Source organism: Odontesthes bonariensis, chromosome 11 (assembly GCF_027942865.1).
Source record: "Odontesthes bonariensis isolate fOdoBon6 chromosome 11, fOdoBon6.hap1, whole genome shotgun sequence".
Classification (NCBI taxonomy): domain Eukaryota; kingdom Metazoa; phylum Chordata; class Actinopteri; order Atheriniformes; family Atherinopsidae; genus Odontesthes; species Odontesthes bonariensis.
The window spans coordinates 2,078,090-2,105,446 of NC_134516.1; the positions used below are offsets into that span (position 1 = coordinate 2,078,090).

The 27,357-nt window shown below is 35.8% G+C and overlaps 1 protein-coding gene across 2 annotated transcripts in view; it reads left to right on the forward strand.

Moving 5' to 3' along the window:
* The window catches only part of mlpha (melanophilin a), a 38,876-nt gene extending 11,827 nt beyond the window's left edge, over positions 1-27,049 (forward strand). Inside the window, exons 8-15 of one of the 2 annotated variants that reach the window (XM_075477054.1) lie at positions 7,775-7,968; positions 8,521-8,601; positions 8,679-8,912; positions 11,648-11,818; positions 25,705-25,866; positions 25,966-26,022; positions 26,122-26,167; positions 26,288-27,049. In XM_075477054.1, coding sequence (XP_075333169.1) covers positions 7,775-7,968; positions 8,521-8,601; positions 8,679-8,912; positions 11,648-11,818; positions 25,705-25,866; positions 25,966-26,022; positions 26,122-26,167; positions 26,288-26,328 — 986 coding nt within the window. In that variant the 3' untranslated portion in view covers positions 26,329-27,049. The remainder of the gene's footprint in view (positions 1-7,774; positions 7,969-8,520; positions 8,602-8,678; positions 8,913-11,647; positions 11,819-25,704; positions 25,867-25,965; positions 26,023-26,121; positions 26,168-26,287) is intronic. The other variant, XM_075477055.1, reaches the window with a different exon arrangement.
* Positions 27,050-27,357: the final 308 nt, after the last annotated feature.

Below are 27,357 nucleotides of genomic sequence, written 5' to 3' on the forward strand. Positions count from 1 at the left end.
AAACATGGCAAAACTAAAACATGACTAAACTAAAACATGGCAAAACTAAAACATGACTAAACTAAAACATGGCTAAACTAAAACATGGCAAAACTAAAACATGGTAAAACTAAAACATAGCTAAACTAAAACATGGCTAAACTAAAACATGGCTAAACTAAAACATGGCAAAACTAAAACATGGCTAAACTAAAACATGGCTAAACTAAAACATGGCAAAACTAAAACATGGCAAAACTAAAACATGGCTAAACTAAAACATGGCTAAACTAAAACATGGCTAAACTAAAACATGGCTAAACTAAAACATGGCAAAACTAAAACATGGCAAAACTAAAACATGGCAAAACTAAAACATGGAAAAACTAAAACATAGCAAAACTAAAACATGGCTAAACTAAAACATGGCTAAACTAAAACATGACTAAACTAAAACATGGCTAAACTAAAACATGGCAAAACTAAAACATGACTAAACTAAAACATGGCTAAACTAAAACATGGCAAAACTAAAACATGGTAAAACTAAAACATAGCTAAACTAAAACATGGCTAAACTAAAACATGGCTAAACTAAAACATGGCAAAACTAAAACATGGCAAAACTAAAACATGGCTAAACTAAAACATGGCAAAACTAAAACATGGTAAAACTAAAACATAGCTAAACTAAAACATGGCTAAACTAAAACATGGCAAAACTAAAACATGACTAAACTAAAACATGGCTAAACTAAAACATGGCTAAACTAAAACATGGCAAAACTAAAACATGTCTAAACTAAAACATGGCTAAACTAAAACATGGCTAAACTAAAACATGACTAAACTAAAACATGGAAAAACTAAAACATGACTAAACTAAAACATGGCAAAACTAAAACATGACTAAACTAAAACATGGCAAAACTAAAACATGACTAAACTAAAACATGGCTAAACTAAAACATGGCAAAACTAAAACATGGTAAAACTAAAACATAGCTAAACTAAAACATGGCTAAACTAAAACATGGCTAAACTAAAACATGGCAAAACTAAAACATGGCTAAACTAAAACATGGCTAAACTAAAACATGACTAAACTAAAACATGGCAAAACTAAAACATGGCAAAACTAAAACATGACTAAACTAAAACATGGCAAAACTAAAACATGACTAAACTAAAACATGGCTAAACTAAAACATGGCAAAACTAAAACATGGTAAAACTAAAACATAGCTAAACTAAAACATGGCTAAACTAAAACATGGCTAAACTAAAACATGGCAAAACTAAAACATGGCTAAACTAAAACATGGCTAAACTAAAACATGGCAAAACTAAAACATGGCAAAACTAAAACATGGCTAAACTAAAACATGGCTAAACTAAAACATGGCTAAACTAAAACATGGCTAAACTAAAACATGGCAAAACTAAAACATGGCAAAACTAAAACATGGCAAAACTAAAACATGGAAAAACTAAAACATAGCAAAACTAAAACATGGCTAAACTAAAACATGGCTAAACTAAAACATGACTAAACTAAAACATGGCTAAACTAAAACATGGCAAAACTAAAACATGGCAAAACTAAATCATGGCAAAACTAAAACATGGCTAAACTAAAACATGGCTAAACTAAAACATGGCTAAACTAAAACATGGCTAAACTAAAACATGGTAAAACTAAAACATGGTAAAACTAAAACATGGTAAAACTAAAACATGGCTAAACTAAAACATGGCAAAACTAAAACATGGTAAAACTAAAACATGGCAAAACTAAAACATGGCTAAACTAAAACATGGCAAAACTAAAACATGGCTAAACTAAAACATGGAAAAACTAAAACATGGCAAAACTAAAACATGGCTAAACTAAAACATGGCTAAACTAAAACATGGCTAAACTAAAACATGGCTAAACTAAAACATGGCAAAACTAAAACATGGCTAAACTAAAACATGGCTAAACTAAAACATGGCTAAACTAAAACATGGCTAAACTAAAACATGGCTAAACTAAAACATGGCAAAACTAAAACATGGCAAAACTAAAACATGGCTAAACTAAAACATGGCTAAACTAAAACATGGCTAAACTAAAACATGGCAAAACTAAAACATGGCAAAACTAAAACATGGCTAAACTAAAACATGGCAAAACTAAAACATGGCTAAACTAAAACATGGCTAAACTAAAACATGGCTAAACTAAAACATGGCAAAACTAAAACATGGCTAAACTAAAACATGGGAAAACTAAAACATGGCTAAACTAAAACATGGGAAAACTAAAACATGGCAAAACTAAAACATGGAAAAACTAAAACATGGCAAAACTAAAACATGGCTAAACTAAAACATGACTAAACTAAAACATGGCTAAACTAAAACATGACTAAACTAAAACATGGCTAAACTAAAACATGGCTAAACTAAAACATGGCTAAACTAATACATGGCTAAACTAAAACATGGCTAAACTAAAACATGGCTAAACTAAAACATGGCTAAACTAAAACATGGCTAAACTAAAACATGGCTAAACTAAAACATGGAAAAACTAAAACATGGCTAAACTAAAACATGGCCAAACTAAAACATGGCTAAACTAAGACATGGCTAAACTAAAACATGGGAAAACTAAAACATGGCCAAACTAAAACATGGCTAAACTAAAACATGGCTAAACTAAAACATGGCTAAACTAAAACATGACTAAACTAAAACATGGAAAAACTAAAACATGGCAAAACTAAAACATGGCAAAACTAAAACATGGCAAAACTAAAACATGACTAAACTAAAACATGGAAAAACTAAAACATGGCAAAACTAAAACATGGCTAAACTAAAACATGGCCAAACTAAAACATGGCTAAACTAAAACATGGCTAAACTAAAACATGGCTAAACTAAAACATGTCTAAACTAAAACATGGAAAAACTAAAACATGGCAAAACTAAAACATGGCAAAACTAAAACATGGCAAAACTAAAACATGACTAAACTAAAACATGGAAAAACTAAAACATGGCAAAACTAAAACATGGCTAAACTAAAACATGGGAAAACTAAAACATGGCTAAACTAAAACATGGGAAAACTAAAACATGGCAAAACTAAAACATGGAAAAACTAAAACATGGCAAAACTAAAACATGGCTAAACTAAAACATGACTAAACTAAAACATGGCTAAACTAAAACATGACTAAACTAAAACATGGCAAAACTAAAACATGGCTAAACTAAAACATGGCAAAACTAAAACATGGCTAAACTAAAACATGGAAAAACTAAAACATGGCAAAACTAAAACATGGCTAAACTAAAACATGGCTAAACTAAAACATGGCAAAACTAAAACATGGCTAAACTAAAACATGGCAAAACTAAAACATGGCAAAACTAAAACATGGCTAAACTAAAACATGGCTAAACTAAAACATGACTAAACTAAAACATGGAAAAACTAAAACATGGCAAAACTAAAACATGGCAAAACTAAAACATGGCAAAACTAAAACATGACTAAACTAAAACATGGCAAAACTAAAACATGGGAAAACTAAAACATGGAAAAACTAAAACATGGCAAAACTAAAACATGGCAAAACTAAAACATGGCAAAACTAAAACATGACTAAACTAAAACATGGCAAAACTAAAACATGACTAAACTAAAACATGACTAAACTAAAACATGGAAAAACTAAAACATGGCAAAACTAAAACATGGCTAAACTAAAACATGGCAAAACTAAAACATGGCTAAACTAAAACATGGGAAAACTAAAACATGGCAAAACTAAAACATGGGAAAACTAAAACATGGCTAAACTAAAACATGGAAAAACTAAAACATGGCAAAACTAAAACATGGCTAAACTAAAACATGACTAAACTAAAACATGGCTAAACTAAAACATGACTAAACTAAAACATGGCTAAACTAAAACATGGCTAAACTAAAACATGGCTAAACTAATACATGGCTAAACTAAAACATGGCTAAACTAATACATGGCTAAACTAAAACATGACTAAACTAAAACATGGCTAAACTAAAACATGGCTAAACTAAAACATGGCTAAACTAAAACATGACTAAACTAAAACATGGCTAAACTAAAACATGGCTAAACTAAAACATGGAAAAACTAAAACATGGCTAAACTAAAACATGGCTAAACTAAAACATGGCTAAACTAAAACATGACTAAACTAAAACATGGCTAAACTAAAACATGGCTAAACTAAAACATGGCTAAACTAAAACATGGCTAAACTAAAACATGACTGAACTAAAACATGGCTAAACTAAAACATGGCTAAACTAAAACATGGCTAAACTAAAACATGACTAAACTAAAACATGGCTAAACTAAAACATGGCTAAACTAAAACATGGCTAAACTAAAACATGACTGAACTAAAACATGGCTAAACTAAAACATGACTAAACTAAAACATGGCTAAACTAAAACATGACTAAACTAAAACATGGCTAAACTAAAACATGGCTAAACTAAAACATGGCTAAACTAAAACATGACTGAACTAAAACATGGCTAAACTAAAACATGACTAAACTAAAACATGGCTAAACTAAAACATGACTAAACTAAAACATGGCAAAACTAAAACATGGCTAAACTAAAACATGGCAAAACTAAAACATGGCTAAACTAAAACATGGGAAAACTAAAACATGGCCAAACTAAAACATGGCTAAACTAAAACATGGCTAAACTAAAACATGGCTAAACTAAAACATGGCTAAACTAAAACTTGGCCAAACTAAAACATGGCAAAACTAAATCATGGCTAAACTAAAACATGGCAAAACTAAAACATGGCTAAACTAAAACATGGCAAAACTAAAACATGGCTAAACTAAAACATGGCTAAACTAAAACATGGCTAAACTAAAACATGGCTAAACTAAAACATGACTAAACTAAAACATGGCTAAACTAAAACATGACTAAACTAAAACATGGCAAAACTAAAACATGGCTAAACTAAAACATGGCAAAACTAAAACATGGCTAAACTAAAACATGGGAAAACTAAAACATGGCCAAACTAAAACATGGCTAAACTAAAACATGGCTAAACTAAAACATGGCTAAACTAAAACATGGCTAAACTAAAACTTGGCCAAACTAAAACATGGCAAAACTAAATCATGGCTAAACTAAAACATGGCAAAACTAAATCATGGCTAAACTAAAACATGGCTAAACTAAAACATGGCTAAACTAAAACATGGCTAAACTAAAACATGGCTAAACTAAAACATGGCAAAACTAAAACATGGCAAAACTAAAACATGGCTAAACTAAAATATAGCAGAACTAAAACATGGCTAAACTAAAACATGACTAAACTAAAACATGGCAAAACTAAAACATGGGAAAACTAAAACATGGGAAAACTAAAACATGGAAAAACTAAAACATGGCAAAACTAAAACATGGCAAAACTAAAACATGGCAAAACTAAAACATGGCAAAACTAAAACATGGCTAAACTAAAACATGGCAAAACTAAAACATGGCTAAACTAAAACATGGGAAAACTAAAACATGGGAAAACTAAAACATGGGAAAACTAAAACATGGCTAAACTAAAACATGGAAAAACTAAAACATGGCAAAACTAAAACATGGCTAAACTAAAACATGACTAAACTAAAACATGGCTAAACTAAAACATGACTAAACTAAAACATGGCTAAACTAAAACATGGCTAAACTAAAACATGGCTAAACTAAAACATGGCTAAACTAAAACATGGAAAAACTAAAACATGGCTAAACTAAAACATGGCTAAACTAAAACATGGCTAAACTAAAACATGACTAAACTAAAACATGGCTAAACTAAAACATGGCTAAACTAAAACATGACTAAACTAAAACATGGGAAAACTAAAACATGGCTAAACTAAAACATGGCTAAACTAAAACATGGCTAAACTAAAACATGGCTAAACTAAAACATGACTAAACTAAAACATGACTAAACTAAAACATGGCTAAACTAAAACATGGCTAAACTAAAACATGGGAAAACTAAAACATGGAAAAACTAAAACATGGCTAAACTAAAACATGGCCAAACTAAAACATGGCTAAACTAAAACATGGCTAAACTAAAACATGGCTAAACTAAAACATGGCCAAACTAAAACATAGCTAAACTAAAACATGGCCAAACTAAAACATGGCAAAACTAAATCATGGCTAAACTAAAACATGGCTAAACTAAAACATGGCTAAACTAAAACATGGCAAAACTAAAACATGGCTAAACTAAAACATGGCTAAACTAAAACATGGCTAAACTAAAACATGGCCAAACTAAAACATGGCAAAACTAAATCATGGCTAAACTAAAACATGGCTAAACTAAAACATGGCTAAACTAAAACATGTCTAAACTAAAACATGGCAAAACTAAAACATGGCAAAACTAAAACATGGCTAAACTAAAACATGGCTAAACTAAAACATGGCAAAACTAAAACATGGAAAAACTAAAACATGGAAAAACTAAAACATGGAAAAACTAAAACATGGCTAAACTAAAACATGGCTAAACTAAAACATGGCTAAACTAAAACATGGCTAAACTAAAACATGGCAAAACTAAATCATGGCTAAACTAAAACATGGCTAAACTAAAACATGGCAAAACTAAAACATGGCAAAACTAAAACATGGCTAAACTAAAACATGGCCAAACTAAAACATGGCAAAACTAAAACATGGCAAAACTAAAACATGGCTAAACTAAAACATGACTAAACTAAAACATGGAAAAACTAAAACATGGCAAAACTAAAACATGGCTAAACTTAACTAAATATGGACTTAAAAACTAAGACATGATTAGGACATGATAAAACACTAAACTAAAAACATGGGCTTGACACTTGTTTATTTGCATTGAAGGAGTCAAGCATCCAGCTGCAGAGCTTTGGTATTCCAGATGTTTTATTGGGACTCCCCCTGGTTTCTCTTTCAGGAACTACAGATTTACCGACAGTCTTAACCCTCATGTTGTCCTGTTTAACCCTCCTGTTGTCTTGCGGGTCCAAAGTGAGCCATCACCATGTTTAGCTCTAGAAAAAATACCTTAAACTATCTTTTTCCAACTTTTCCTAAAGGGACCCCATCATTAGAAAAAGTCACACTTTATTTTTGATTATGTTTCCATGTGGGCTGTACACCACTAGGGTACAAAGATTGTCTTATGGGTCATTTCTGACCCGTGAATTATAAAAACATTTAAACACCAGAAAAAAGTTCACTGTTTTCCCTTTCAATAAAATTAATTCAGAAGTAATTACTTCACATTTATATAATAGCAATAATAAACCTTTATTATGTAAAAGAAAACTGAGAAAACAAGAAAACTGTTGGTCCAACTGACAGTAACAAAAAAAAAAAGTGTAATCCTGAAAACTGGTGATTGTCTTTTTGTATTGTGTAACAAAAAATACATGATAAAAAATGAATTGAGTTGAGTTGAATAGATCAATAACAGGTGGTTTCATCATACTAAATAGATTTTGGATTTAAAATTAAATTAAGTTGCTTCATTTTGGGGCTTTGGTAGGGCGGCTCATTTCTGACCCGTAGGACAAAGGGAGTAAACACAATGTTAAGACCTCACAAAGGTTAAAACAGAGCAGCTTGAGGTCCATTGTGTTGTTCTGTATCTGTGTCACCAGATGTTTTATTTGTTTTATTTATTATGTCTTCAGAGGACTACGGGGAGAACCGGATGATCCGGACCCGCTCTCTGTCTAAGATCAGCTCCTCGGTGGCTCGGCAGCAGTACGTCGACACCTCGGACGAGGAGGAGTACCAGAAGTACCCTCCGGTGTACCAACCGCCGCCCCACCGCCGGAGGAACAGCAGGACCTCCTCCCAGGAGAACCTGGGCCAGGCCCCACCTGTAAGAACACGTTCATTGGTCGACTGGGTCCAATCAGCTGTTCCATTTCCAGTCACCTGGTTAGCGTTAAAACATGCCCTCTGCCTCAGGAAGACTTTCACAGAGTCTCACCATCATAACCAGAAAAGTCATCAACGTTTCTTATTGTTTCCAACAAATGGAGACAAATGTCACAAAACTACAAAATTCAGTAACTTTTAAAAAAATTCATGGATTAAATTCTCTGTTCAGTGTTCAAAACTGGAAGAACCGTCTGCTCTTTAGTTGGTTCACTAAAATGGGTTAGGGTAGTGTTCGGGTTAGAGTTAAAACGTTTAAAACATATTTACTGAGATGAACAGGAATGTCTCTTGTTTGGGTTAGGGTTAGGGTAGGGTCAAAGGGTTGGTTTAGGGTTAGGGTAGGGTCAAAGGGTTGGTTTAGGGTTAGGGTAGGATAGGCTTCGGGTTAGGGTAGGGTCAAAGGGTAAAGGTTAGGGTTAGGGTTAAAACGTTTAAAACATATTTACTGAGATGAACAGGAATGTCTCTTTTTTTGGGTTTTACCCTGTAGATAAACGAACTGAACAAACGAATGTCGGCCATCGAGAGTCTGCTGAGCCGCCTGGAGGAGAAGATGACGCCGGCCGACGAGGTGACACAATGAGAACCATGAACCTTTCGACATGGAAGAAGAAGCTGTAGACTGAGTCAGGTGCGTCTCTGCTGCAGGTGTCCACTCCATCGGGTCAGACCGAGGAAGAGAAGCTGAGGCGGAAGCTCAGCGAGCTGGCCGGGAACCTGAGCGAGAAGGCCCTGTCATCGGACGAGGAGGCCGGGAAGAAGCCCTTCCCTTTGGGTAAAGGTTCAGCAGGCGTCAGAGGAGGCCCGGTGATCCCTCTGGATGTCCTAAAGGACAAAGAGCTTAGCTCATCCAGTGACGAGATGCCCACAGAGGCTCAGAAGGTAGGAGGGCCGCTGGGATGTTCGGCTGTAGATTCAGAGTTACTACAAGTGGGAACCTGGAGGTTTCAGAGCCAGACCAGCCAACGTTGGGTTTACCGTAACCTCAACCCCAACCCTAACCCAACTGTTGGGTTTACCCTAACCCCAACCCTAACCCAACTGTTGGGTTTACCCTAACCCCAACCCTAACCCAACGTTGGGTTTACCCTAACCCCAACCCAACGTTGGGTTTACCCTAACCCCAACCCAACGTTGGGTTTACCCTAACCCCAACCCAACTGTTGGGTTTACCCTAACCCCAACCCAACTGTTGGGTTTACCCTAACCCTAACCCAACGTTGGGTTTACCCTAACCCCAACCCAACGTTGGGTTTACCCTAACCCCAACCCAACGTTGGGTTTACCCTAACCCCAACCCAACTGTTGGGTTTACCCTAACCCCAACCCAACTGTTGGGTTTACCCTAACCCTAACCCAACGTTGGGTTTACCCTAACCCCAACCCAACTGTTGGGTTTACCCTAACCCCAACCCAACGTTGGGTTTACCCTAACCCTAACCCAATGTTGGGTTTACCCTAACCCTAACCCAACGTTGGGTTTACCCTAACCCAACGTTGGCTGGTCTGGTTTTATCGGCCTCGTGGCTCAGGACAGAGACTGAGGGTAAAGAATGAGATGAAGTTGTTGAAGACGTTTTGAAAGCGTCCAGGTTCCTGTTTGTGATCAGCTTCCTCATTATGTCACAACTGACCACTACTCCAACAGGAGTCTGAACATCTCAAAAGAACGCAACTGTTTTTCTGTCCTGACAAAGAGCTCCACTCCACAAACAGAACTCCAACTTTGTGTTATTCGTCTTAGATTTAAAATCTCTTTTCCAGGAGACCCTGTCAGCTGTACATATAGAAATAAAAACGAGAAAAAGAACAAGCACCAGCTCAAGCTGAGTGAAAGAAGGCTGAGCTGGAAGTTTACCCGGAAATATAAACCCTCCAAGTCATAAAGTACTGAGCGAAGATATCACTGGAATGTTCCGCACAGCCACATATCTACAGATAACCATAGATACAGATAACTAGGGCTGTAACGATTATCATCTATAATCAGATGTAAAAAGACTATAATTATCATCTATAATCAGATGTAAAAAAACTATAATTATCATCTATAATCAGATGTAAAAAGACTATAATTATCATCTATAATCAGATGTAAAAAGACCATAATTATCATCTATAATCAGACGTAAAAGGACTATGATCATCTCGTGATGACCCTTGGAGAAGTATCATGTTTCGTGAAGTGAAACAAATGCAGTGTGAAGCTTTTGCACTTACTGATTTAATGACATAATATTCATATAAAAAGAAAAGTGTCATCAACATAACAAGGTATTTTTGCTTGAATTTCCTTTCCCAGGTAATTTATGAATGTAGAAAACAACCAAATGGCTCCCTGTGGAACACACAGTTTGTCCAACAGCGGTTAGTGGAACATCTGGGTAAAATGTCTTCAAGAGATCCACAAATAAGGCAACACTGATGTATCCAGTCCACCTCTGAGATGAGCAGGCAGAGCCGCAGTAACATTACGGTTTCACATTACAGTTTCAAAAACGAGGGTTTCCATCTTTAAGTTCTGGTTCAGAGGCTTCCTGAAGTGGAATCTTTGTTGGGACGTTGGTGCTTGACTGCCTCCTCACTAACAGGCTGCCTCCTGTCTTACCCAACAACTGCCATGTTGCCTTAATGTGAAGCTCAGCAGCTACCTGCCTGGACCACATGGATCCCCCAGAGACCAGGTTCAGTAACCCTCTTACTTACGTCCCCGAGCTGATTGGCTGTGTGGCGTCCAGTAGGGATGGGAATCGAAAACCGGTTCTTGTTGTGAACCGGTTCCCAGTGTTTCAATTCCTTGGAATCGTTTGGCCATTTTGTAAACGATTCCCTTATCGATTCCAGTGGGCGCGAATGACGTCCGGCGCAGCCAGCAGCCAACAGTAAACATGGCGCCCAAGCGGTACAAACACTCGAAAGTTTGGTTACACATCCCTAAAAAAGACGACAACAGGGCAACTTGAATATTTAAAGTGAATATTTCACCAAAGGGAGGAAATACTACCAACATGCAATAACTATGAATGAATGTCGCGTTTTCGATCCGCTCCGGACTAACGTTGGTGAATCTGAACCCAGCAACGTTAGCAACGTTAGCAACGTTAGCATGTCCTCGGCTAACACTGCAGGTAACTAACTAACAAACACTGCCTATCATGTTAGCAGCATTTGCCTGATTGTAAAAGCTGCTGTTAGTAACGGTTAAGGTTAAATGAATGCCTTCTCAGGCATTACATTTAGATGAAATCATGAGAGACAGAGCCTGACTGGCTCAGAGCCAGAGGCTGGTGGTACTACCCCCAGTTCACCTCTACCTCCAGCTTCTCCTTTCACCAGAGCAGGAAGAGTTAAATTACCCAGGCCAGGATAGACCAATGTGGACCTCACCGTTGTTGGGTTTGTGAGGTCATGACTCGTGTTACTTCTAAACTAAACAAAGTTGATGCTAATCCACCGGTTTGTTGTCCAAAGAACCAAATTGTTAAGCAGAATCGAAAATGGAATTGGAATCGTAAAAATCTTATCCATTCCCATCCCTAGCGTCCGGCCCGGTAGCTGCTGCAGGGTGGGATGTTGTTTTCCAGCTGCTAACATCTGTCCCTCTACATGGCTTTCAGAGATCCACCGCCGCCGCCCTCTGTGACCTCACCACTGAGGTCCTGAGAACCATTAACGCCACAGAAAACGCAATGGTCGAGTACGGCTTCTCAGAGCCGGTCGACAGGTCGCGCTTAGTCGGCACTGACGTAAAGCAGGCCGACGATGCTTACAGGGAACTTGAGGAAAATGTAAGCTTCAAACATGAACCACACACACAACCCCCCCCCCCCCCCCCCCCCCCCGGCCCCCCACCCAAAGCTGAGCCCGACCCTCGTCTGAAGCATGACTAGCTTTAACCCCTTATCGCCTGAATTTATATAGCTGTATATAAAAAAATGTTTTGTGTGTGTTTTAGCCTTTAAGTAGATGGTAAATAATGCCGAGATTATTAATTTCACTTTTGCACATAAAATAAATAGAAATTTTGGTATGTTGCAAATTTGCGACAACAGGCATCCTGGTCAATTTGGAGTCAATTTGGTATGTTTGGTAAGTAATTTTGGTATGTTTGGTATGTAATTTGGTATGTTGGGTATGTTGGTTATGTAATTTGGTATGTTTGGTATGTAATTTGGTATGTTGGGTATGTTTGGTATGTAATTTGGTATGTTTGGTATGTAATTTGGTATGTTTGGTATGTAATTTGGTATGTTGGGTATGTTTGGTATGTAATTTGGTATGTTGGGTATGGAATTTGGTATGTTGGGTATGTTTGGTATGTAATTTGGTATGTAATTTGGTATGTTTGGTATGTAATTTGGTATGTTGGGTATGTAATTTGGTATGTTTGGTATTTAATTTGGTATGTTGGGTATGTTTGGTATGTTTGGTATGTAATTTGGTATGTTGGGTATGTTGGGTATGTAATTTGGTATGTTTGGTATGTAATTTGGTATGTTCGGTATGTTTGGTATGTAATTTGGTATGTTTGGTATGTAATTTGGTATGTTGGGTATGTAATTTGGTATGTTTGGTATGTAATTTGGTATGTTTGGTATGTAATTTGGTATGTTGGGTATGTAATTTGGTATGTTGGGTATGTTTGGTATGTAATTTGGTATGTTTGGTATGTAATTTGGTATGTTGGGTATGTTTGGTATGTAATTTGGTATGTTGGGTATGTTGGGTATGTAATTTGGTATGTTTGGTATGTAATTTGGTATGTTCGGTATGTTTGGTATGTAATTTGGTATGTTTGGTGTGTAATTTGATATGTTGGGTATGTAATTTGGTATGTTTGGTATGTAATTTGGTATGTTGGGTATGTAATTTGGTATGTTTGGTATGTAATTTGGTATGTTGGGTATGTTTGGTATGTAATTTGGTATGTTTGGTATGCAATTTGGTATGTTGGGTATATTTGGTATGTAATTTGGTATGTTGGGTATGTTGGGTATGTAATTTGGTATGTTTGGTATGTAATTTGGTATGTTGAGTATGTTTGGTATGTAATTTGGTTTGTTGGGTATGTAATTTGGTATGTTTGGTATGTAATTTGGTATGTTGGGTATGTAATTTGGTATGTTTGGTATGTAATTTTGTAAGTTGGGTATGTTTGGTATGTTATTTGGTATGTTGGGTATGTAATTTGGTATGTTTGGTATGTAATTTTGGTATGTTTGGTATGTAATTTGGTATGTTTGGTATGTAATTTTGGTATGTTTGGTATGTAATTTGGTATGTTGGGTATGTTTGGTATGTAATTTGGTATGTTTGGTATGTAATTTGGTATGTTGGGTATCTTGGGTATGTAATTTGGTATGTTTGGTATGTAATTTGGTATGTTGGGTATGTTTGGTATGTAATTTGGTATGTTTGGTATGTAATTTGGTATGTTGGGTATGTTGGGTATGTAATTTGGAAGTTTGGGTATGTTTGGTATGTAATTTGGTATGTTTGGTATGTAATTTGGTATGTTGGGTATGTTTGGTATGTAATTTGGTATGTTTGGTTTGTAATTTGGTATGTTGGGTATGTAATTTGGTATGTTTGGTATGTAATTTGGAATGTAATTTGGTATGTTGGGTATGTCATTTGGTATGTTTGGTATGCAATTTGGTGTGTTGGGTATATTTGGTATGTACTTTGGTATGTTGGGTATGTTGGGTATGTAATTTGGTATTTTGGGTATGTAATTTTGTATGTTGGGTATGTTTGGTATGTAATTTGGTATGTTTGGTATGTAATTTGGTATGTTGGGTATGTTGGGTATGTTGGGTATGTAATTTGGTATGTTTGGTATGTAATTTGGTATGTTGGGTATGTTGGGTATGTAATTTGGAAGTTTGGGTATGTTTGGTATGTAATTTGGTATGTTGGGTATGTTTGGTATATAATTTGGTATGTTTGGTTTGTAATTTGGTATGTTGGGTATGTTTGGTATGTAATTTGGTATGTTTGGTATGTAATTTGGTATGTTGGGTATCTTGGGTATGTAATTTGGTATGTTTGGTATGTAATTTGGTATGTTGGGTATGTTTGGTATGTAATTTGGTATGTTTGGTATGTAATTTGGTATGTTGGGTATGTTGGGTATGTAATTTGGAAGTTTGGGTATGTTTGGTATGTAATTTGGTATGTTTGGTATGTAATTTGGTATGTTGGGTATGTAATTTGGAAGTTTGGGTATGTTTGGTATGTAATTTGGTATGTTTGGTTTGTAATTTGGTATGTTGGGTATGTAATTTGGTATGTTGGGTATGTAATTTGGTATGTTTGGTATGTAATTTGGAATGTAATTTGGTATGTTGGGTATGTCATTTGGTATGTTTGGTATGCAATTTGGTATGTTGGGTATATTTGGTATGTACTTTGGTATGTTGGGTATGTTGGGTATGTAATTTGGTATTTTGGGTATGTAATTTTGTATGTTGGGTATGTTTGGTATGTAATTTGGTATGTTTGGTATGTAATTTGGTATGTTGGGTATGTTGGGTATGTAATTTGGAAGTTTGGGTATGTTTGGTATGTAATTTGGTATGTTGGGCATGTTTGGTATGTAATTTGGTATGTTTGGTTTGTAATTTGGTATGTTGGGTATGTAATTTGGTATGTTGGGTATGTAATTTGGTATGTTTGGTATGTAATTTGGAATGTAATTTGGAATGTAATTTGGCATGTTTGGTATGTAATTTGGTATGTTGGGTATGTAATTTGGTATGTTTGGTATGCAATTTGGTATGTTGGGTATATTTGGTATGTACTTTGGTATGTTGGGTATGTAATTTGGTATGTTGGGTATGTAATTTTGTATGTTGGGTATGTTTGGTATGTAATTTGGTATGTTGGGTATGTTTGGTATGTAATTTGGTTTGTTGGGTATGTAATTTGGTATGTTTGGTATGTAATTTGGTATGTTGGGTATGTAATTTGGTATGTTTGGTATGTAATTTTGTATGTTGGGTATGTTTGGTATGTTATTTGGTATGTTGGGTATGTAATTTGGTATGTTGGGTATGTAATTTGGTATGTTTGGTATGTAATTTGGTAAGTTGGGTATGTAATTTGGTATGTTTGGTATGTAATTTGGTATGTTTTGTATGTAATTTGGTATGTTGGGTATGTAATTTGGTATGTTGGGTATGTAATTTGGTATGTTTGGTATGTAATTTGGTATGTTGGGTATGTAATTTGGCATGTTGGGTAAGTTTGGTATGTAATTTGGTATGTTGGGTATGTAATTTGGTATGTTGGGTATGTAATTTTGTATGTTGGGTATGTTTGGTATGTAATTTGGTATGTTGGGTATGTTTGGTATGTAATTTGGTTTGTTGGGTATGTAATTTGGTATGTTTGGTATGTAATTTGGTATGTTGGGTATGTAATTTGGTATGTTTGGTATGTAATTTGGTATGTTGGGTATATTTGGTATGTAATTTGGTATGTTGGGTATGTTGGGTATGTAATTTGGTATGTTGGGTATGTAATTTTGTATGTTGGGTATGTTTGGTATGTAATTTGGTATGTTGGGTATGTTTGGTATGTAATTTGGTTTGTTGGGTATGTAATTTGGTATGTTTGGTATGTAATTTGGTATGTTGGGTATGTAATTTGGTATGTTTGGTATGTAATTTGGTATGTTGGGTATGTTTGGTATGTAATTTGGTATGTTTGGTATGTAATTTGGTATGTTGGGTATCTTGGGTATGTAATTTGGTATGTTTGGTATGTAATTTGGTATGTTGGGTATGTTTGGTATGTAATTTGGTATGTTTGGTATGTAATTTGGTATGTTGGGTATGTTGGGTATGTAATTTGGAAGTTTGGGTATGTTTGGTATGTAATTTGGTATGTTTGGTATGTAATTTGGTATGTTGGGTATGTTTGGTATGTAATTTGGTATGTTTGGTTTGTAATTTGGTATGTTGGGTATGTAATTTGGTATGTTGGGAATGTAATTTGGTATGTTTGGTATGTAATTTGGAATGTAATTGGGTATGTTTGGTATGTAATTTGGTATGTTGGGTATGTTTGGTATGTAATTTGGTATGTTGGGTATGTAATTTGGTATGTTTGGTATGCAATTTGGTATGTTGGGTATATTTGGTATGTACTTTGGTATGTTGGGTATGTTGGGTATGTAATTTGGTATGTTGGGTATGTAATTTTGTATGTTGGGTATGTTTGGTATGTAATTTGGTATGTTGGGTATGTTTGGTATGTAATTTGGTATGTTTGGTATGTAATTTGGTATGTTGGGTATGTTGGGTATGTAATTTGGAAGTTTGGGTATGTTTGGTATGTAATTTGGTATGTTTGGTATGTAATTTGGTATGTTGGGTATGTTTGGTTTGTAATTTGGTATGTTGGGTATGTAATTTGGTATGTTTGGTATGTAATTTGGAATGTAATTTGGTATGTTTGGTATGTAATTTGGTATGTTGGGTATGTTTGGTATGTAATTTGGTATGTTGGGTATATCATTTGGTATGTTTGGTATGCAATTTGGTATGTTGGGTATATTTGGTATGTACTTTGGTATGTTGGGTATGTTGGGTATGTAATTTGGTATGTTGGGTATGTAATTTTGTATGTTGGGTATGTTTGGTATGTAATTTGGTATGTTGGGTATGTTTGGTTTGTAATTTGGTATGTAATTTGGTATGTTTGGTATGTAATTTGGTATGTTGGGTATGTAATTTGGTATGTTTGGTATTTAATTTGGTATGTTGGGTATGTTTGGTATGTTTGGTATGTAATTTGGTATGTTGGGTATGTTGGGTATGTAATTTGGTATGTTTGGTATGTAATTTGGTATGTTCGGTATGTTTGGTATGTAATTTGGTATGTTTGGTATGTAATTTGGTATGTTGGGTATGTAATTTGGTATGTTTGGTATGTAATTTGGTATGTTTGGTATGTAATTTGGTATGTTGGGTATGTAATTTGGTATGTTGGGTATGTTTGGTATGTAATTTGGTATGTTGGGTATGTTTGGTATGTAATTTGGTATGTTTGGTATGTAATTTGGTATGTTTGGTATGTAATTTGGTATGTTGGGTATGTTTGGTATGTAATTTGGTATGTTGGGTATGTTGGGTATGTAATTTGGTATGTTTGGTATGTAATTTGGTATGTTCGGTATGTTTGGTATGTAATTTGGTATGTTTGGTATGTAATTTGGTATGTTGGGTATGTAATTTGGTATGTTTGGTATGTAATTTGGTATGTTGGGTATGTTTGGTATGTAATTTGGTATGTTTGGTATGCAATTTGGTATGTTGGGTATATTTGGTATGTAATTTGGTATGTTGGGTATGTTGGGTATGTAATTTGGTATGTTTGGTATGTAATTTGGTATGTTGAGTATGTTTGGTATGTAATTTGGTTTGTTGGGTATGTAATTTGGTATCTTTGGTATGTAATTTGGTATGTTGGGTATGTAATTTGGTATGTTTGGTATGTAATTTTGTAAGTTGGGTATGTTTGGTATGTTATTTGGTATGTTGGGTATGTAATTTGGTATGTTTGGTATGTAATTTTGGTATGTTTGGTATGTAATTTGGTATGTTTGGTATGTAATTTTGGTATGTTTGGTATGTAATTTGGTATGTTGGGTATGTTTGGTATGTAATTTGGTATGTTTGGTATGTAATTTGGTATGTTGGGTATCTTGGGTATGTAATTTGGTATGTTTGGTATGTAATTTGGTATGTTGGGTATGTTTGGTATGTAATTTGGTATGTTTGGTATGTAATTTGGTATGTTGGGTATGTTGGGTATGTAATTTGGAAGTTTGGGTATGTTTGGTATGTAATTTGGTATGTTTGGTATGTAATTTGGTATGTTGGGTATGTTTGGTATGTAATTTGGTATGTTTGGTTTGTAATTTGGTATGTTGGGTATGTAATTTGGTATGTTTGGTATGTAATTTGGAATGTAATTTGGTATGTTGGGTATGTCATTTGGTATGTTTGGTATGCAATTTGGTGTGTTGGGTATATTTGGTATGTACTTTGGTATGTTGGGTATGTTGGGTATGTAATTTGGTATTTTGGGTATGTAATTTTGTATGTTGGGTATGTTTGGTATGTAATTTGGTATGTTTGGTATGTAATTTGGTATGTTGGGTATGTTGGGTATGTTGGGTATGTAATTTGGTATGTTTGGTATGTAATTTGGTATGTTGGGTATGTTGGGTATGTAATTTGGAAGTTTGGGTATGTTTGGTATGTAATTTGGTATGTTGGGTATGTTTGGTATATAATTTGGTATGTTTGGTTTGTAATTTGGTATGTTGGGTATGTTTGGTATGTAATTTGGTATGTTTGGTATGTAATTTGGTATGTTGGGTATCTTGGGTATGTAATTTGGTATGTTTGGTATGTAATTTGGTATGTTGGGTATGTTTGGTATGTAATTTGGTATGTTTGGTATGTAATTTGGTATGTTGGGTATGTTTGGTATGTAATTTGGTATGTTGGGTATGTTGGGTATGTAATTTGGTATGTTTGGTATGTAATTTGGTATGTTCGGTATGTTTGGTATGTAATTTGGTATGTTTGGTATGTAATTTGGTATGTTGGGTATGTAATTTGGTATGTTTGGTATGTAATTTGGTATGTTGGGTATGTTTGGTATGTAATTTGGTATGTTTGGTATGCAATTTGGTATGTTGGGTATATTTGGTATGTAATTTGGTATGTTGGGTATGTTGGGTATGTAATTTGGTATGTTTGGTATGTAATTTGGTATGTTGAGTATGTTTGGTATGTAATTTGGTTTGTTGGGTATGTAATTTGGTATGTTTGGTATGTAATTTGGTATGTTGGGTATGTAATTTGGTATGTTTGGTATGTAATTTTGTAAGTTGGGTATGTTTGGTATGTTATTTGGTATGTTGGGTATGTAATTTGGTATGTTTGGTATGTAATTTTGGTATGTTTGGTATGTAATTTGGTATGTTTGGTATGTAATTTTGGTATGTTTGGTATGTAATTTGGTATGTTGGGTATGTTTGGTATGTAATTTGGTATGTTTGGTATGTAATTTGGTATGTTGGGTATCTTGGGTATGTAATTTGGTATGTTTGGTATGTAATTTGGTATGTTGGGTATGTTTGGTATGTAATTTGGTATGTTTGGTATGTAATTTGGTATGTTGGGTATGTTGGGTATGTAATTTGGAAGTTTGGGTATGTTTGGTATGTAATTTGGTATGTTTGGTATGTAATTTGGTATGTTGGGTATGTTTGGTATGTAATTTGGTATGTTTGGTTTGTAATTTGGTATGTTGGGTATGTAATTTGGTATGTTTGGTATGTAATTTGGAATGTAATTTGGTATGTTGGGTATGTCATTTGGTATGTTTGGTATGCAATTTGGTGTGTTGGGTATATTTGGTATGTACTTTGGTATGTTGGGTATGTTGGGTATGTAATTTGGTATTTTGGGTATGTAATTTTGTATGTTGGGTATGTTTGGTATGTAATTTGGTATGTTTGGTATGTAATTTGGTATGTTGGGTATGTTGGGTATGTTGGGTATGTAATTTGGTATGTTTGGTATGTAATTTGGTATGTTGGGTATGTTGGGTATGTAATTTGGAAGTTTGGGTATGTTTGGTATGTAATTTGGTATGTTGGGTATGTTTGGTATATAATTTGGTATGTTTGGTTTGTAATTTGGTATGTTGGGTATGTTTGGTATGTAATTTGGTATGTTTGGTATGTAATTTGGTATGTTGGGTATCTTGGGTATGTAATTTGGTATGTTTGGTATGTAATTTGGTATGTTGGGTATGTTTGGTATGTAATTTGGTATGTTTGGTATGTAATTTGGTATGTTGGGTATGTTGGGTATGTAATTTGGAAGTTTGGGTATGTTTGGTATGTAATTTGGTATGTTTGGTATGTAATTTGGTATGTTGGGTATGTAATTTGGAAGTTTGGGTATGTTTGGTATGTAATTTGGTATGTTTGGTTTGTAATTTGGTATGTTGGGTATGTAATTTGGTATGTTGGGTATGTAATTTGGTATGTTTGGTATGTAATTTGGAATGTAATTTGGTATGTTGGGTATGTCATTTGGTATGTTTGGTATGCAATTTGGTATGTTGGGTATATTTGGTATGTACTTTGGTATGTTGGGTATGTTGGGTATGTAATTTGGTATTTTGGGTATGTAATTTTGTATGTTGGGTATGTTTGGTATGTAATTTGGTATGTTTGGTATGTAATTTGGTATGTTGGGTATGTTGGGTATGTAATTTGGAAGTTTGGGTATGTTTGGTATGTAATTTGGTATGTTGGGCATGTTTGGTATGTAATTTGGTATGTTTGGTTTGTAATTTGGTATGTTGGGTATGTAATTTGGTATGTTGGGTATGTAATTTGGTATGTTTGGTATGTAATTTGGAATGTAATTTGGCATGTTTGGTATGTAATTTGGTATGTTGGGTATGTAATTTGGTATGTTTGGTATGCAATTTGGTATGTTGGGTATATTTGGTATGTACTTTGGTATGTTGGGTATGTAATTTGGTATGTTGGGTATGTAATTTTGTATGTTGGGTATGTTTGGTATGTAATTTGGTATGTTGGGTATGTTTGGTATGTAATTTGGTTTGTTGGGTATGTAATTTGGTATGTTTGGTATGTAATTTGGTATGTTGGGTATGTAATTTGGTATGTTTGGTATGTAATTTTGTATGTTGGGTATGTTTGGTATGTTATTTGGTATGTTGGGTATGTAATTTGGTATGTTGGGTATGTAATTTGGTATGTTTGGTATGTAATTTGGTAAGTTGGGTATGTAATTTGGTATGTTTGGTATGTAATTTGGTATGTTTTGTATGTAATTTGGTATGTTGGGTATGTAATTTGGTATGTTGGGTATGTAATTTGGTATGTTTGGTATGTAATTTGGTATGTTGGGTATGTAATTTGGCATGTTGGGTAAGTTTGGTATGTAATTTGGTATGTTGGGTATGTAATTTGGTATGTTGGGTATGTAATTTTGTATGTTGGGTATGTTTGGTATGTAATTTGGTATGTTGGGTATGTTTGGTATGTAATTTGGTTTGTTGGGTATGTAATTTGGTATGTTTGGTATGTAATTTGGTATGTTGGGTATGTAATTTGGTATGTTTGGTATGTAATTTTGTATGTTGGGTATGTTTGGTATGTTATTTGGTATGTTGGGTATGTAATTTGGTATGTTGGGTATGTAATTTGGTATGTTTGGTATGTAATTTTGTATGTTGGGTATGTTTGGTATGTAATTTGGTATGTTGGGTATGTTTGGTATGTAATTTGGTTTGTTGGGTATGTAATTTGGTATGTTTGGTATGTAATTTGGTATGTTGGGTATGTAATTTGGTATGTTGGGTAAGTTTGGTATGTAATTTGGTATGTTTGGTATGTAATTTGGTATGTTGGGTATGTAATTTGGTATGTTTGGTATGTAATTTGGTATGTTGGGTATATTTGGTATGTAATTTGGTATGTTGGGTATGTTGGGTATGTAATTTGGTATGTTGGGTATGTAATTTTGTATGTTGGGTATGTTTGGTATGTAATTTGGTATGTTGGGTATGTTTGGTATGTAATTTGGTTTGTTGGGTATGTAATTTGGTATGTTTGGTATGTAATTTGGTATGTTGGGTATGTAATTTGGTATGTTTGGTATGTAATTTGGTATGTTGGGTATGTTTGGTATGTAATTTGGTATGTTTGGTATGTAATTTGGTATGTTGGGTATCTTGGGTATGTAATTTGGTATGTTTGGTATGTAATTTGGTATGTTGGGTATGTTTGGTATGTAATTTGGTATGTTTGGTATGTAATTTGGTATGTTGGGTATGTTGGGTATGTAATTTGGAAGTTTGGGTATGTTTGGTATGTAATTTGGTATGTTTGGTATGTAATTTGGTATGTTGGGTATGTTTGGTATGTAATTTGGTATGTTTGGTTTGTAATTTGGTATGTTGGGTATGTAATTTGGTATGTTGGGAATGTAATTTGGTATGTTTGGTATGTAATTTGGAATGTAATTGGGTATGTTTGGTATGTAATTTGGTATGTTGGGTATGTTTGGTATGTAATTTGGTATGTTGGGTATGTAATTTGGTATGTTTGGTATGCAATTTGGTATGTTGGGTATATTTGGTATGTACTTTGGTATGTTGGGTATGTTGGGTATGTAATTTGGTATGTTGGGTATGTAATTTTGTATGTTGGGTATGTTTGGTATGTAATTTGGTATGTTTGGTATGTAATTTGGTATGTTGGGTATGTTGGGTATGTAATTTGGAAGTTTGGGTATGTTTGGTATGTAATTTGGTATGTTTGGTATGTAATTTGGTATGTTGGGTATGTTTGGTTTGTAATTTGGTATGTTGGGTATGTAATTTGGTATGTTGGGTATGTAATTTGGTATGTTTGGTATGTAATTTGGAATGTAATTTGGTATGTTTGGTATGTAATTTGGTATGTTGGGTATGTTTGGTATGTAATTTGGTATGTTGGGTATATCATTTGGTATGTTTGGTATGCAATTTGGTATGTTGGGTATATTTGGTATGTACTTTGGTATGTTGGGTATGTTGGGTATGTAATTTGGTATGTTGGGTATGTAATTTTGTATGTTGGGTATGTTTGGTATGTAATTTGGTATGTTGGGTATGTTTGGTATGTAATTTGGTTTGTTGGGTATGTAATTTGGTATGTTTGGTATGTAATTTGGTATGTTGGGTATGTAATTTGGTATGTTTGGTATGTAATTTTGTATGTTGGGTATGTTTGGTATGTTATTTGGTATGTTGGGTATGTAATTTGGTATGTTGGGTATGTAATTTGGTATGTTTGGTATGTAATTTTGTATGTTGGGTATGTTTGGTATGCAATTTGGTATGTTGGGTATGTTTGGTATGTAATTTGGTTTGTTGGGTATGTAATTTGGTATGTTTGGTATGTAATTTGGTATGTTGGGTATGTAATTTGGTATGTTTGGTATGTAATTTTGTATGTTGGGTATGTTTGGGATGTAATTTGGTATGTTGGGTATGTTTGGTATGTAATTTGGTTTGTTGGGTATGTAATTTGGTATGTTTGGTATGTAATTTGGTATGTTGGGTATGTAATTTGGTATGTTTGGTATGTAATTTTTTATGTTGGGTATGTTTGGTATGTTATTTGGTATGTTGGGTATGTAATTTGGTATGTTGGGTATGTAATTTGGTATGTTGGGTATGTAATTTGGTATGTTGGGTATGTAATTTGGTATGTTTGGTGTGTAATTTGGTATGTTGGGTATGTAATTTGGTATGTTTGGTATGTAATTTGGTATGTTTGGTATGTAATTTGGTATATTGGGTATGTAATTTGGTATGTTGGGTATGTAATTTGGTATGTTTGGTATGTAATTTGGTATGTTGGGTATGTAATTTGGTATGTTGGGTAAGTTTGGTATGTAATTTGGTATGTTTGGTATGCAATTTGGTATGTTTGGTATGTAATTTGGTATGTTGCTTATTTGCAACACCAGGCATAATAGTCAACAATAAGATAACAACAACACAGTAATATAACAGTGAAAGAACAATGTTTTTTTATTCACCCTTTTTTTTTTTACATAATTATTTATATAAATCTGCAACAGGAAATCAGTCCGTCACTTTGCGGTCCCACTAGAAACAAGTGCTTGTCGAAGATTCCTAGGTCCGTAGTGAATATGGACTAACCGGCATTGGGGGAATAAAGATGCTATCTCAGCTGGTTGATTGAGTCAAACGGTTTGTAGCATATATGCGACAATAGGCGTTAAGGGGTTAAACCTCTCGGCTGCCGTCCCACACGGCTGGGATCTGGGAAACGAACTGGGTCCAGTTACAGCAGGGGCCTCAACCAACGTGTCCGACAGCACCAAAACAAGCACAAAAGTAAACCCAATAAGCGTGCTGTCATATCCAACTGACCCAGTTTTCCACTTTTACTGTAAGTATGAAAAAAATCGGTAATATTTTTCCATAAAAACGTGAATAATTCCAAGCAAAGTCTCTGGTAATCATGATAAAAAAAAAAATTGTGTCAGAAAGTGTCAGAAATAAATAGAAAATAAATTTGATAAAAAGGGAAGTTTTGTAAGATGAGAGAAATTATTTTATTTATTATGTAAAATGTTTCTGAAAAATGGGAAAAGAATAAATAATCTGTGTTGTGAGGAATATGAGAAACATGAAAACATTAAAACCAGGTCATGATTTAGATTCTTTGTGTTAAATTAGATTACGTTTCATACTAAGATCTTTATCTTAAATGTATAAGTCCTTTAATTAGAGTAATTAAATATTGATTTGATCAGTTTCTTACATTAATGATATATTTTCTTTACATTTTATCATCGTTTAAAACCCTTAAAAATCTGATTAAAGAGTAAACCTCCAGAGATCCAGTTTGTTTCCTCTGAGCCGCTGCTGCCCTCAGCTCGGCCTCAGGTGACCCAGGTGTGATGCCCTCAGCTCCGCCTGTCAGGTGAATCAGGTGTGCTGCCCTCAGCTCGGCCTGTCAGGTGACCCAGCTGTGCTGCCCTCAGCTCAGTCTGTCAGGTGACCCAGGTGTGCTGCCCTCAGCTCAGCCTGTCAGGTGACCCAGGTGTGATGCCCTCAGCTCCGCCTGTCAGGTGACCCAGGTGTGCCGCCCTCAGCTCAGCCTGTCAGGTCACATAGGTGTGCTGCCCTCAGCTCAGCCTGTCAGGTGACCCAGGTATGCCGCCCTCAGCTCCGCCTGTCAGGTGACCCAGGTGTGCTGCCCTCAGCTGCGCCTGTCAGGTGACCCAGGTGTGCTGCCCTCAGCTCCGCCTGTCAGGTGACCCAGGTGTGCTGCCCTCAGCTGCGCCTGTCAGGTGACCCAGGTATGCTGCCCTCAGCTGCGCCTGTCAGGTGACCCAGGTGTGCTGTCCTCAGCTCAGTCTGTCAGGTGACCCAGGTGTGCTGTCCTCAGCTCAGTCTGTCAGGTGACCCAGGTGTGCTGCCCTCAGCTGCGCCTGTCAGGTGACCCAGGTATGCTGCCCTCAGCTGCGCCTGTCAGGTGACCCAGTTGTGCTGCCCTCAGCTGCGCCTGTCAGGTGACCCAGGTATGCTGCCCTCAGCTGCGCCTGTCAGGTGACCCAGGTGTGCTGTCCTCAGCTCAGTCTGTCAGGTGACACAGGTATGCTGCCCTCAGCTGCGCCTGTCAGGTGACCCAGGTGTGCTGTCCTCAGCTCAGTCTGTCAGGTGACCCAGGTGTGCTGCCCTCAGCTGCGCCTGTCAGGTGACCCAGGTGTGCTGCCCTCAACTCCACCTGTCAGGTGACCCAGGGGCGCTGCCCTCAACTCCACCTGTCAGGTGACCCAGGTGTGCTGCCCTCAACTTCACCTGTCAGGTGACCTAGGTGTGCTGCCCTCAGCTGCACCTGTCAGGTGACCCAGGTGTGCTGCCCTCAGCTCGGCCTGTCAGGTGACCTAGGTGTGCTGCCCTCAGCTCCGCCTGTCAGGTGACCCAGGTGTGCTGCCCTCAGCTCAGCCTGTCAGGTGACCCAGGTGTGCTGCCCTCAGCTCGGCCTGTCAGGTGACCCAGGTGTGCTGTCTCACCTGTGCAGGTGTACATCACAGCCGGCCACTCCTTCGAGCTGGAGAAGAAGCTGCGGCGGCTGGAGCAGAGCGCCAAGAATCACTTCGGGGGGGCCACGGACTCCGAGCTGTCAGAGCTGGAGGACGTGGTGGCGCTGACTGCCGCCAGGGTGCAGAGTGCCGAGAGCGAGGTGGGCGGAGCCTGTGAATCTGGTTTGTTTCTCCCTTTAATGTCAGCTGTGGTAGAGGTGAGCTCACCTGGTGATTCTGTACGTCTGCTTCCTCTGCAGGTGTCTGACATCGAGAGTAAAATCGCTGCTCTGAGCGCCGTAGGATCCAAGAAGAAGGTCAGTGTGAGAGAAAACCCCAAGATATGAGTCTGATCTGATGGGCCAGTTTCTGGCTCTTTTAAAACATCTCGGCTCTGTTTGTGTGAAACTCTGCAGGTTTCTGGATCTCATCACAGGAAAAAGGCCACGCAAGATCTCTCCAGTAAAACACGTTTCAGACATATTTTAAGTTCTTTTCTTACACATTTCATGTCAAACCTGCAGCTTTAGTGACTCAGCTGGAAATGATCGTTGTTGTTGTTGTTGTTGTTGTTGTTGACAGAGTCCAACGGCTCTCAGTGGAGGCCCAGCAACATGTTCTGAACCGGCTCCTCGTCTTCACGTCAAACGCAGCCGAAAACAAGTTTGGGACATGAAAACAGCATTTTATGAAGAGAAGATCAAAGAAAGCCTTTTAAAACACGTAATAAACTGAAATAAAAGAACATAAAATAAGTAATTCAATCAGAAGAAGAATAAATTAAATCAGGATTAAAGTGAAGTCGATTTAATTTGATTGATTTGTACAAAGTGATGCGAGCATGTTGTTATTTACACAGAAAGTGAACTAATCAGAGTTATTGATGAGCTTTACCTCCATGTTACCAATAAACTAACAAAGAACACACTCTGTGCTTTAAGATGTTTGCTCTGTTTAACTGGTTTCTGATCACATCTGATGTGATCAATAACTTTATTCACTTTCTGATCACAGCTGATGTGATCAATAACTTTATTCACTTCTGATCAGCTGATGGGATCAATAACTTTATTCACTTTCTGATCACAGCTGATGTAATCAATAACTTTATTCACTTTCTGATCACAGCTGATGTGATCAATAACTTTATTCAATTTCTGATCACAGCTGATGTAATCAATAACTTTATTCACTTTCTGATCACAGCTGATCTGATCAATAACTTTATTCACTTTCTGATCACAGCTGATGTGATCAATAACTTTATTCACTTTCTGATCAGCTGATGGGATCAATAACTTTATTCACTTTCTGATCAGCTGATGGGATCAATAACTTTATTCACTTCTGATCAGCTGATGTGATCAATAACTTTATTCACTTCTGATCAGCTGATGGGATCAATAACTTTATTCACTTTCTGATCACAGCTGATGTAATCAATAACTTTATTCACTTTCTGATCACAGCTGATGTAATCAATAACTTTATTCACTTTCTGATCACAGCTGATGTGATCAATAACTTTATTCAATTTCTGATCACAGCTGATGTGATCAATAACTTTATTCAATTTCTGATCACAGCTGATGGGATCAATAACTTTATTCACTTCTGATCAGCTGATGGGATCAATAACTTTATTCAATTTC